The following is a 13,326-nucleotide window of genomic DNA, read 5'->3' as shown; positions in this document are numbered from 1 at the left end:
ATATTGTATAATTCCATTTATATAAAACGTCCAAAGAAGGCAAATCTATTGAGGCAGAAAACAGAGCAGATAGCCCAGGGCTGACAAGCATGAAGGATTTTTGTGAGGGGATAGAAATGTCCTAAAGTTAGATTCGAGTGAAGGCTGCACACTCTGCAAATCTTAAAAAAATCACTGAATTGTACCTTTGGAATGGCTGAGTTTTATGAGAGTAAATCACAGCAGAATTTAAAAAATTAAAAAGTAAAAAGGGGGTGATGGCCTGACCAGTAGAGACTCAAGGAGCCTTGAGATCTCTCCCCGAAGGAAAGGGAAGTGTCTTCTCTGGAGCCCAGAACGAAGTCCCTCTTACAAAATGCCATGGGTCTCCTGGGGTGAGCGATGTGAAGACACAGAGACTGGATACAAGGTAAGAGCCAGGCCTGGAGGTGTCCACGGCGACCCCTTCAGGCTGCCTGTCTGCAGGTTGGAAAAGTCGCGTGGACACAGACTCCACAGACTCGTGTCTACTTCAGCACCACAGACCAAGTGCACCTGTGTGTCACTTACAGGAAAAAGCTCCAACAAGCAAATTGAGAATGGAAACCAGGTAGCAGGAGGAGGGGTCCTGAACACGGAAACCAACTTCTGGACAACTTGTAGGTCAGTTTCTTTACTCTTTTCCTTGGCTCTTATAGCCCAATTCATGTATCTCAAAGTAATGGGGAATCTGCTTCTTCTTTTTTTTTTCTTTTAATAAAGATGTTATTTATTTATTTAAGAAAGAAACAGAGAATGAGAGAGAGAAAGCATTTGCAGGGGACATAGGGAGCAGACTCCCTGCCAAGCAGGGAGCTCGATACAGGACTCGATCCCAGGACTCTGAGATCATGACCTGAGCTGAAGGCAGACACTCAACCGACTGAGCCATGCAGGCATCCCCCAAGGTAATGGTGAATCTTAACAGAATTCTTTGGTTGCACATTCTTATCAGTGTAGATTGGCTTTCCCCCAAAGATGTGGCTCTAGTGCGATTTTCTAATAAAGACATCAGAGTAGGGGGGCATTTGCCTTTGGCTCAGGTCATGATCTCAGGGTCCTGGGATCGAGTCCTACCTTGGGCTCCCCGCTCAGCAGGGGAGTCTGCTTCTCCCTCTCCCTCGGTTTCTCCTCCAACTCATGCTCTCTTTCTCTCTCTCTCAAATAAGTAAATAAAATTTTAAAAAAATGAAAGACACTATAGTGAAGGAACAAAGTAAAATATAAAATTTGGTTAATTAAAGTGACAATAAGATGAGCATTAAAACCTTAAGAAAGAAAGACCATATTAAGGAAATGGTGAAAGACAAGGCACTAGGAGTGAAGAGCCAGCACCGGGAAATGGGGTGTGCTGTTCCTGTCAAGTTCTTTAGAGAAAAAGGAACGGATCTGAATGGGGGCGTGCAGCAGGAGCACAGGGTGGGGCCGGGCTCTCTCCTCCCCTGAATTCTCTGTCACCTGCCTGTCAGCCTCCCCCTTAGACCTTGATCACTAGCGCGGTTCCCCGAGCTTGGCCCCCTGGTGGGCACACTTGTGAATGGCACTGGCGCTGCATCACCCCTTCCCACCCTGAGGTGGTGGGGATCCTTCCCCCTGCCTTCTGGAGTCAGGTCACTTGGCCCTGCCCTCCCCGGGAACCTGCATGTGTCCCTGAGGCCTTCCAACATCCAAGGGATGGTTTTCAATCTGCCTCTGCCTCTGGGCAACATTTTTCACTAAAACCTCAGCACTTCAGATTGGAAAAGAAAGCAAACAGGACAAGGGCCCCTGGGTGGCTCAGTGGTTGAGCCTTTGGTTCAAGTCATGATCTCGGGGTCCTGGGATCGAGCCCTGCATCAGGTTCCACACAGGGAGCCTGCTTCTCCCTCTGCCTGTGTCTCTGCCTCTCTGTGTCTCTCATGAATAAACAAATAAAATCTTAAAAAAAAATAATAATAACCCAAACAGGACAAATTCATGAAAAGCAATGCTAATGAGTTAAAAATGTGAACTTTTCCTGCCTTTTTGAAAACATGCCCTAGAGCCCGGCCACGGGTTCCCAGTCCTCTCCACCTATGCCCAGCGCTCCAGGGCTGGGGGTCCCGACTGGCACTGAGACATTGCTGGTGGCAGCTCCGTGGCAGGGCCCCGTGGGGAGGCTCTGCTGAGACACCTGCTGCCTTCAAGTCCTGCCCTTGCTCACCAGTAGGGGCCCTGCTAGGAATCCTCCAGCTGAGCGGCTCCCCATCCACTGAAGGCCAGAGAGCCCCAGGATACATTGTTAATGTGACAAAAAAGCGAGGCAGGAAACCATCTGTAAAGAAGAGAACCGCTTATGTATTAAAGTAAAGGGATACGTATAAACGGGGAGGACCCGTAGGAAGCCGATGACCGCCGTCTACCTGGAGGAAGAGAGTGTGGGGAGACAGGACGGACTGGGACGGGCAGGACTTCCCAGTGTGCATGTCTCTGAACCACAGGGACGTAGTCACCGCACAGTACCCAAGTGAAACAAACGTGAAAAGGAAATACTGTCTTGTAACAGTGCCACAGTCTTGAGTGTGGACACCTGACCCCGGGGTCATGGCCTTCTCTGTACAGGCGCCAGCTAGGCTAAATCCAGGCGTCCTCCAGCTAAATAAAGCACCACTCCTGTCTCAAGAGCCACCTACTGTGTGCTCATGACGTCCCAGGCCAGCAAGGCCTTCGTCTCTACTACCTTGGGGACTGATGAGGGGGACAAGGGGACGAGGTGGGAGCAAGATGGGCCTTGCCGGAGTCACCTTAGCTCGCAGCAGTGAGGCTTCCAGCTGGTACTCTGACCTTGATTTACTCGGACACGAGAGCCTTCTTACAAGTTCACCTCAACAGAGGTTTTCTAGGTCCCTGTAAGAATCTCACACACAACTGACATCCGTGTGAGGCCCGCTTTAAACAAAGTCGCCCTGAAATAGGCATCAGCAGAGCGTGTCGAGGCAGAACCCAAATGCAAAGGGAGCCCACTTAATCAACGTTTCCATGTCCAGAGAGGCCAGCAGGTTTCTTGCGTAGAGGGGGAGCTAGGGTATACTGTGGCTCTTAGGCCAACACCCTACAATTAGTCCAGAAAAACTAGCCATTGCTCTGATGGACCGTTTCCATGAGGATCATTTATCAAAAAATAGAAGGACCGCAAAAGCTGTCCGTGGCATCGTACGGGCTTGACTGAGCTGATCACACTTTCGTGAGTGACTTAGTAGCGGTGGCCATCGCCCTCTGTGGGGTGAACAGGGCGAGTGGCCGGCAGACAGCCCGCGCGACGTTGATCTCATGATGGGGCAATTTCGCTCTAAGGTCAGTTGTTCGGGAACATCCCGTCTAAGCCACTGTTCAGTGAACTTGAGAAACTGAGTGACCTTCCGGCAGACGAGTAAGACTTCACAACGACAGGGAGCTGCGACGACCAAAGGCTATGTTGGGCCCCAACGTAAAATCCCCCAAATCAAAACCTCTCCCACTCTGCAAAAAAACCTTGCAAACGTTTCCGCAGAACTTGGCAGGGGGCCGGGAGGGGCACCTCAGCACTGTGGGTGGCCTGAGCTGCGGGCCCACCCCCCCACCCCACCCCCCACCCCACCCCCCGCCCGTCCCAGGTGGTAAACCAAGGTAGCGGCTGAGGAGAGGGCAGCAGGGGGCTAGTTCCCATATTCTACTCTCAGGTGCCAACCCAACAGTTAGACCATCAGGTGCACCAAATTAGAGATAAGATGAAGTTCCTCTTTCCGATCAGGGAAATGAGAAGTAGCTCCATTTAACCTTGAGCTCTTTCACTATGCCATGTGGACCACACTCGCCAGGAGCAGGGGCTCTGGTCGGGGGAGCTCCCGGCCCCAGCGCCAATCATGCTTCCTCTGCCAAGCAGAGAAGAAACCCCCTCCCCACCACCCCGATTTCAGGATACACATTGAGACAAGTGAGTTCTTTATTGGTCTCTGTGGCTCTACGAGAGAGCAGCATTATGCCGGAGCCGTGGGCAAGGGCCATGCGCAGGAGAGCCCTGGAGCTCAGGATGACCCGAGGTCCTGCATGATCAGGACCGTCAGTCCTGGGCTTCAGTGGCTGGCCGGGGACCCTGAGCCCAGCATCAGCACCTGTTAGGCACTTGTATGTGCACACTCTCGGCTGCACCTGGACCTGCTGCAGGCAGATGCACTGCGGCCCGCACACAGGACACAAATCCCCAGCTGAGCCGAGCCGGCCCCAGGACTGTGGAACCTGCCAGGCAGCACCAGCAGAGTCCTCGGCGTTCAGGAGCCCCTCTGGGTCTCATTGCTGGAAGCCGTGGAGAGCTGGACCCTGGGGTGACCGTGGTTCAGACAGCTGACGTGCCAAGGGAGCAGAGGCCCAGGTGGCCCAGGTGGCCCAGGGTGGTGAAAGCGGCTCCATTCGCACTCACAGCCTCACCTCACCTCCCCACCCTGTTCCAGGGCCCCGAGGAAGTGCCAGGTCCAACCTCCAGATCTCAAAGTGCCAGGGACCAAGGGACCTCAAAGCAGAGAGGTTAAAACCAAACAGCAACTTCACATCATCTGCAGTGAACTCGCCTCCCAGATCATAACACAGAAGCAACGGAACGTGCTTCCATCGTTTGGCTGCGCTCAGGAGTTGCCCGTCCTGGACAAGACGCCCCAAAGCCACTGCAAACAGCCCATGGCAGCGCCGTTGGGTCCCGCGGCACCGCGGCTGCCCGCCATCCTCGCAGCCCGCACAGAGCCCATCAAAAGTTCTGTTTCACTTTATTGGATACACCAGGTATGGGAGTTACTAGTGAGATCGATCGGTGTGCCAGCCTGTGAGCCTCCTCTCCCGCCGGCTCTGAAATGAACGGACCTCGCCTACGTAGGACACAAACACTAGCAAACCAAATTACAATCAGGTGGCGTCCCAGGGTGGGTAAAGTAAACAGTTAAATTACTAAGCTCGCCATACGTCCATGAAAATGGCATACAAAACCATATAAATTACATTTCAGGTCTGTACATGATTCTCGAGAAACAAAACAACAATACTGTGCTCTGTACAACGTCGCTCCAAACATTCCAAACCCAAGAAACACTTGCCCCTGAATTCCAGAAAAGTGGGCGAAATACACATGCAGGATGATTAAAATCATTTCACAAAAATGCAAAATTGCATTGGGTTTCTTTTAAGGCACATTTGCATGTAAGGCACAGAGAATTCCCATTTCAGAAGCCCCGTGTTCACGGGACCCCGGCAGGCAGGCGGCAGCATCCTGTTCCGGCCGATCCTGGGCGGCAGTGGGGAGACGGTCTCTGGCAGAGGGGCAGGGCGGGGTGGGTGGCAGGGAGACAGCAGGCCGGCTCCATCCTCGAACAGGCCGGCTGCCCCGAATCCCAAAGCCCGACGTCCCGCCTCGCGGCCCCACAGGCCTGTATTCCCAAAGTTGCTCCACATCCGATCCTACGTGCAAGGTGGAGGGCAGACAGTACCTACGTCCCTGCAAAGTGCAGGCTCTGCTCACCCACTGCCCATCTCCCTCGGGGAATGCTGGGGGCGTAGGTGGTCACCGGGCATCCCTCTGGGCCACCACCTTTGCCCGGTCAGGCGCCACCAGCTCAAAGACCCTCCAGCCTCAAGTGGCCACAAACGGCAGCTCTGCGCACGAGAGGACGACACAGGTGCAGATTCTGTGCAGTGGGAGTGCACGCCAGCCCACTGGTGCCTGGGCTCGAGCCTCCCCGCTGAGTGCCCAGTGGCCCCGAGCCCCCTCAGGCCTCCAGCTGCCCCTCGGCCTCATCCATCTGCAGAGTCTCATTGTCCCCTAGCAGCTCGGTTTCTGGGACAGAGCCATCCTCCTCCTCCTCTGCTTCCTGCACTGGGCTCTGGGCCGCGTCATCTGGGGCGTTCTGGGTGTCCTCGGTGGCTTCTGAGAGCAGGGCTGCCCTGTCGGCCATGGACGTGTTGGAGGGCGCCGTGGTGACATAGCCTGTGCTGGTGGAGCCACTGCCACTGTGGTGGGAGCCGGGCTTGGGGACCACCTGGGCGGGCACCTGCTGCGGGGCCATCTGCATCGGGATCTGGACCGGATAGAAGTTGGACAGGTAGGCCCCATAGGCGGGCACCGGCTGGTACCCATTGACTGGGATGTAGAGCTGGGGAGGGGGCACCATGGGCCGGATCTGGCCCTTCATGGGGATGAACGGGGGCTGCGGGAAGGGCTGGGCCTTCTGCTTGGGGCCCCCGTAGCGGGCATTGCTGACATTGCTGACCGGGCTGGTGCTCAGGGAGCTGGTCTGCGTGGTGTTGCTGGCGCCCGAGGTCTGCGCTGAGCTGTTGTAGGTGGACAGGCTGCCCCAGGCACGCAGCCGGCTGTGGATGTCCTTGAAGCGGGGCCGCCGGCTGGGAAACTCGTTCCAGCACTCGATCATCAGGGCATACACCCAGGCGGGGCAGTCGTCCGGGCAGGGCAGCACCTGCCGGCTGCGGACCATCTCCACCACATCCTGGTTCGAGTGTCCGCAGTAGGGCTGCAGGCCGTAGCTGAAGACCTCCCACAGGACCACGCCGTAGGACCAGATGTCTGAGTCCACGGAGAACTTGCCGTACATGATGGCCTCGGGGGACATCCAGCGGATGGGCAGCAGCGCGCTCCCCATCAGCTTGTAGTAGTCGGCCGAGTACACCTCGCGGAACAGCCCCAAGTCGGAGATCTTCACGTTCAGCTTGTCGTACACGAGGACGTTGCGGGTGGCCAGGTCCTTGTGCACCACGTGGTGGCTGGACAGGTACTCCATCCCCGAAGCGATCTGCGCCACCACGTGCACGAAGTCGGGGGGCTCCAGGGCCGACTTCACTGTGCGGTCGTCGTCTGTGCTGCCCACGTCGGAGTGGGGCGAGCGCATGACCAGGAACTCGTGGAGGTCACCGTGTGAGCAGTAGCTGAAGACCATACTGAGCGGCTGGTCCTTGGTCACCATGCCCAGCAGGCAGACGATGTTGGGGTGCTGCAGCCGGGCCCGCAGCATGGCCTCGTGCCGGAACTCCTCCCGGAGCGGCCCCTCTGCTTTGTCCTTCAGCGTTTTGATGGCCACGGCCTGGCTCTGCTCCCCTGGCGCCGGGCCGAACAGGTGGCCTTTGTAGACCTTCCCAAACCGGTCCTCTCCGAGCTCCTCCATGAACCTCACCGACGACAAGCTGATCTCCTTGAGCTTGGCCTGCCGAGAAGAAAAGCTGTCGTGAAACACTTGCATTTGCACAACAGGGCAAGGATGGGGGGGGAGGGGGGTTGGGGGGGGACCGGGGGGGGACCAGGGGCGGTCCCGGTGTCGCCCACCTGCACGGCCCAGCAAAGGACCCCCAGCGCTGCCCATCCCAGGCTCAGCCTGCCCTGCACACCGCTCTCTGCTCTTAACCACACTGACAGCATGAGGCTGCCTGAGGACCCCCGCTGGGCTGCAAGTTCTGTCCCCCCAAAACTCCAGAGGCACCATCACAGACTGTGTGTGCACACCTGCTCACACTCAAGCACATATACACACACACACACACGCACACACACCCAACCAAGCTGGGCTCCACCATCCCGGAGGCACCCCTGGACTCTCGCATCCATATCCCCCATGCAGGACCCTTCCCAGAGCTCCCCAATGTGCGGCCGGCGTCGAGGCCCAGGCACCACCACTGCTCCTGGAGAGACCCAGCGTGTTTCTGGGACCCCGTGGCGAGCTCCCCACGGTGTCTGCCATTGTCAGAGCCTAGGCCAGCTGCTCTCCAGGGGCTCCACCATGGGCCCATCCCGCTGCTTCCTCTTGATTGGCTCCGTTGTGACAGAGGCGGCACATGGTGAAATCAGCCCAACGTCCTGCTCCTTCTGTGTGTCCCTCCCTGTGCTCAGAGGCTCCCCCTCTCCTCACCGTCCACCCCCAAAGCCCCAGTGAGTGTGCAGTGGCCGATGGCTACAGAGCCAGGTGAGTCCCTTCTCCCCCCGACCACCCTGAACACCCCCTTCAGAGCCCAGCCTGCCTGCAAGTAGTAATGTTCCCTCACGTAGGCCACGCTGGCTGTGACAGCCTGTCTCCTGTGCTGTGTGTTGGGGTGTTCTTACCGTCCTGGGGGCTCTTGAGGTGTGTGGGGGGTGGGCAGGGGCTGGAGGGATGGCCTCCAGCCCCAGGTGGAGGTTAGACCAGCCCCGTCCTAACTTCTCTATAAGTCTGCCAATCCACCCTTTCCCTGAAAATCAAAGCAAAACCGACCCAAGCCCAAACTGGCCAGAAAGCAGGGCTCCGTCCCTTACAAGAGCCAGACGGGCCCTTGCCTGGTGGCCCACCCGAGCCCTTTACATTTTGTTCTGTGGGGACCTCGGCACAGCTCCTCAGGCTCCCGCTAAAGCAGCCATCGAGGCGGAGGGACAAGCCATGGACCGTGGGACAGGGGGTTCCCAACACTCCTACCGCTTCCTTCATAATGACACATGGGTCCTGACATGTCTTAGAGCAGATACAAGAAGATAAAGGGCCATTTCAGATACTTATGTGTTGTGTATCAAGTAAACCAAGAGCCCAAATGTCGCAGGCAAGCGAGCTCCAGGCAGAGGCTGCGCCGGGGTGGGGGTAGGGGTGGGGGGGTGTGCGGAGGAGACCTGCTTGTGCTGGGTGATGAGAGGCATTTCCACATCCTGGCTTGGGGAAGCCATCAGCTGGCGCCGCTGCGGTGTAGACGCCGAGGCCTTCTGCTTATTCCGGCACATGCAGACCAAGAAGAAAAGACACGCGATGACCAGGGGGATGGCGATGCTCGGGACCAAGATGTACAGAATTCCCATCCTGCTGCTGTCCTGGGGACCTGGCAACGGCAACGTTCACAATTTTTTTAAGACACAATCCTCCGTTCCAACTCCAAATTCTCCACCAGCCCACGCCCTCCCCCAGCTGCAATATTCAAGCATAAGTGGACGATCCCGTGAGTTCCACAGAGGGGCAAAACGGCACACCAAGCCTAAAAACGGGTGACATACTGAAAAGCACACAACCCCTTGCACGGGTGTGAGACATAATCCAAAACTGCCGCCATGGGATGAATCGGGAATACCCGGCACCAAAAAAACAAAACAGAACAAAACAAAACCCCATGGACTCTAAGGGTCTTAGTGTAGTAAGAACGAACATCCTGGGGTGAGAAATGACCCTTTCTGCAACATTTTAGGATTTTCCTCCAGTTTTCAATATAATGAACATATATTCTTTGTAATAATTCAAAATGCATTTGACGTAAGAGAGCGCTGGTAGCCAGTGAGTTTGACCCAACCGCAACCTGGGGCCACAAGCACGCTCGAAAACACGATGGTAAAATGTGCAGATTGTGGCTTTCCAGGTAGCCTTGCCATTTTCACAGGGAGGAGCAATGCTCTGTCTCCCTCTACAGGATCCACAGACAGGTGCAGGGGCCATGCGGGGCCGCAGTGTCTGTCTGTCTGTCCCAACAGTGCCACGCTGACCACGCCCCCACACCCTACTAGAGTTAAAATCAAATAACACTACAGAAGGCTCTTGCTCTCCGCTCCCCCTATTCCAGGCAGATGTTCTAGAAGCCTCCGGGGCAGTGGAGGCTTGGGTCATTTCTCCGGGGAGATTTCATGCCCCTCAGGCCCAGGTCAGGGATGTGAGCGCCGTCCAAACACCTGTGCAACCATTTATTTTATCATCATCTTTTCAAAATCACCAACAGATACCATGCTTACTAACAACTGCGGTGATTATGGGGCCGCGAACATTCCTACTGGCCCGTTTACCAAAGGCTACACCGCTGTTAGCAGGTTGGTGTTCACCTGATTTTCTATATTCGTGTTAAGGCGAACCCCAAAGAAATGACAGACAGAGCTGTTCTGACAATAGTCTCACAACTAGAATTTTAAATAGAATTCTTTTTAAATGGGATCCAAGCCTCCATGTTGCCCCGCCCCTGGTTTTTGTGGCAGATTTATACGTCTGAGACGAGGTTCCACGAAGAACAGACAGCTCCAGGCATTTGTCGGGAGCCGCACACAACTCCGTGTACAGATGTATCTCTCGGTCATCCTCCTGCCCCTGCTGGGAAGCAATTAGCCTGCTGCTTATTTAGCGACTCAAAGTGATCCTGCAACACGTATCCTTAGCATTCCTGCCAAGTGCAAAGATTTCTGCGATGTAAGATAATCCTAGACCTGCCAGATCAAACCGAATGTATATTTTTAATGTTTTGATTAATTTTTAATTACAAAAGTAACAACTGCTCGTTTTAAGAACGCATCCTTTTTTTTGGGGGGGGGTCTTCTCTTAATTTAAATTCAACTAATTAACCCATAGTATTATTGGTTTCAGAAGTAGATTTAGTGATTCATCAGTTGCATATAACACCCCGTGCTCATCACATCACATGCTCTCCTTCATGCCCGGCACTCAGGTACCCTGTCCCCCCGCACCCCTCCCCTCCAGCGGCCCTCAGTTTGTTTCCTATGGTTAAAAGTCTCTGATGGTAACATTTCTGTAGGCGATGGAAGTCCCTGCTAAAAGTTTGGTGTGTATCTTTCCAAAACTTCATCCATAAAATGTAGGTGCCTATGTGTGCTCACACACGTACATGCACAGCTTTCCTTTGCGAAGAAAGAGCCAGAGAAGGGAAGGGAAGGGAAGGGAAGGGAAGGGAAGGGAGGGGAAGGGAAGGGAAGGGAAGGGAAGGGAAGGGAAGGGAAGGGAAGGGAAGGGAAGGGAAGGGAAGGGAAGGGAAGGGAAGGGAAGGGAAGGGAAGGGAAGGGAAGGGAAAGGGGGAGGGAGGGAGGGATGCAGACAGGGGTGGGGTAGGGGGAGAAGCAGCAAGCAGGAAGAACACAGCTACAACCCTACAATGTCCTTTCTCTAACAGGACATCATGGACATCCTTCCTCGCAGGAAATTTTTTTTAGACAACTGTGGCATTCTGCAAAGCAGCTTTACAATCATCTAACTCCTGACACTCTCTTAAAATTTATTCCTGCAGTGAACTCACATTCTTGAAGATCTGTGTTAAGATCTGTGCTAAGAGGAGTGGCAAATTTGGAACTGCCCAATTACACTCCCGGGAAGTAAGGGATCCGAGCAGCTGCAGGTGCAGGCTCGCCCAGCCCGGGGCCGCTGGGGCAGGGGGAGGAGGTTGGCGGGTGGACGGCGAGCCTGGCTTTGCTTCACGGTTAATCTCTCCTCCTCTGTCTCTTCTCTGTAGTGTTTTCCAGCAAACCACTGCCTCTAGGTGCCCAAATGTAACACTCAGAAGGCAGCCAATCTTCTCTCGGGCACCCAGGCTGGCGGAAGATGGCAAAATGTAAATGGTCTCAACAGAGAGTCATGCTTGTCAGGTTCGCAACCCTTAACGGCCCTCTCTTCTTCTGTCCTTAATTTCACAAAGAAATTGCAGGGAAACTGGCAGGGAGACTGAAGTTCAGTTCTTCCTCAGTTGGCCAAGTCCACCTGTGAAAGCTGGCGTGGCAGGAGGTGAAGGAGGGCGGGGGGTGCTGCGTCCCCAGCACCAGAGGCCAGGCCTAGGCTTGACTGCAGCAGGAAGCACTTTTCCTAACATTGGGAAACATTATGTAACAGCGTCGATGGAGAAACCAGATGCCAAACTCAACAGCTCGGGACCACACACAGGGAGGAAAGCACTGACGGACCCAACATGTAAACAGCAGTCTCCACGGAGAGGTGAAATCTGGGGTGAAAGGCACATGACCCTTCAGACTTTCCTCTTCTGTCAAACATCACAACCAGATAGGACTGCTAGGACCCACAACGGCTGTATTTACAACCAACAATCATGGTGGGGAAATGGGGAAGGTGCCAGGGCCACCAGCCCCCCAGCCCCACACCACCACACAGTGCACTCAACAGTTAATGCGTTCAAAAAAAAAAGAGAGAGAGAGAATACATACTACAAGAGGGTACGTCACACAGTTCCATGCGTACGTTTTTATTCTGCGTGAAGCACCAGGGGCCTTCCATCTGCCCCCCAGGGTTCCGGCAGTAGGCATGCCCCCCTCCGAGCTCGGGGAAGTCTGCGCTGGTTAGGTGGTGGCTGTGGGGGAGCTGCAGGCCCCACGGCTGGCACTGGTGCCCTGACTTGGTGGTGCTGGCGGTGCCTCTGTAATCTGTGCCCGAGCCATTGTAGCACTGATGGTCTGGGAGGGAAAAGACATGTTAGGAGGCCCAAAAATTAAGCCTTTCTCGGGGGGAGGGGGTGTCCAGAGAGTATCCATCTCCGCCTCTCCCCAAAAGCAACAACAGAATCACTAAGCCTGCACCTACCCAAACGGGAATTCCCAGGAGACCCAAAAGAGTTTCCTTCCCAGAAAAGCAGCATTTAAAACTCATTTTAAAGGAATCTCATGACTTCCACGAAGCCCCAAGGCCACAAGTTAAATCAGGGGTGAGTCAGGGGATACATGGGGGGCAGGAAGCCCATTTGAAGTGATGCTATGATCCTGAGAGCACATTTGGGACCTGCCAGGCACCTTCATTCCCAAATGAGGATGTCGACCCCAACCTCCTGTTCACTTGCACTAGAAGCAGAGCCGAACTGGCCAGGAGGGACAGTGAGCACCCAGGCCCACACCCTCCAACGGCCACTGTGCTGCCCGGTAGGACACTGCATCATCTCTGCAGTGCACGGGGGGTGGGGACCCAAACCCAGGGTGCTCCCTGAGCCAGACCCGGGGTGCATGTGTGTGCTGAACAGCAGTCCTGCAGAGCTTACCGGGTGTAGACACTACTCTAAGCAGCTTCTACAGACTCACTCATGTAATTCACATTCCCCATCTTCTGAGGATCGTAGTTGCCATCTCCGGGCAATACGAGGAAACTGGTATTTAAGCAACATGTCCAAGCTCACCTGGGGTGAGCCCTGAGCCAGGATTTGGACAGAGCGGTGAGCCCAGAGACCAGGCTCTGGCTGCCCTACGGAGGAGCTCCGTGGTGCTCTGGGAACCCCCAGCCTCACCAGAGAGCTGAAGAGAGTCCCAGGCCCGGGAGGAAGGCGGCCTCTTCCCCAGGTTTGCCCCTCCCTCCCCTTCAAGGGGCAGCACCCCGACCTCCTCAGAGATGACAGATGTTTGGGGCCCAGGGCAGGTATGGAACGCGGCCCCGCCGGGCTCCCGCTGCTCAGAGGCCTCTGCAGCACCCCTAGGATGCCGCCCCCTTGGGGTGTGTGTGGAGTCTGAAGCCCTAGCGGGTGGTGACTCACTCGTCCCTAAGAGCAGGGGCGCAGCGGCTGGGCCTGGAGCCCTAACGTGGGCACCCCCTCCTCCCTGGGGGGCCGCCCGGCCTTGGG

At 55.4% G+C, this 13,326-nt stretch overlaps 1 protein-coding gene across 2 annotated transcripts in view; it reads right to left on the bottom strand.

The window, feature by feature from the left end:
- Positions 1 to 4,755: 4,755 nt before the first annotated feature.
- ROR2 (receptor tyrosine kinase like orphan receptor 2) overlaps positions 4,756 to 13,326 on the bottom strand; it is a 185,398-nt gene continuing 176,827 nt past the window's right edge. The window contains exons 7-9 of one of the 2 annotated variants that reach the window (XM_038527295.1): positions 11,933 to 12,178; positions 8,636 to 8,838; positions 4,756 to 7,211 (exon numbers count right to left, since the gene is read on the bottom strand). In XM_038527295.1, the coding sequence (XP_038383223.1) occupies positions 5,766 to 7,211; positions 8,636 to 8,838; positions 11,933 to 12,178 (1,895 nt within the window). In that variant the 3' untranslated portion in view covers positions 4,756 to 5,765. The remainder of the gene's footprint in view (positions 7,212 to 8,635; positions 8,839 to 11,932; positions 12,179 to 13,326) is intronic. The other variant, XR_005354312.1, reaches the window with a different exon arrangement.

The sequence above is a fragment of the Canis lupus genome, chromosome 1 (assembly GCF_011100685.1).
Source record: "Canis lupus familiaris isolate Mischka breed German Shepherd chromosome 1, alternate assembly UU_Cfam_GSD_1.0, whole genome shotgun sequence".
In the NCBI taxonomy this organism is placed as follows: Eukaryota; Metazoa; Chordata; class Mammalia; order Carnivora; family Canidae; genus Canis; species Canis lupus.
Note: the sequence above shows the minus strand (reverse complement) of the source record. Positions and strands in the feature narration are given on the sequence as shown.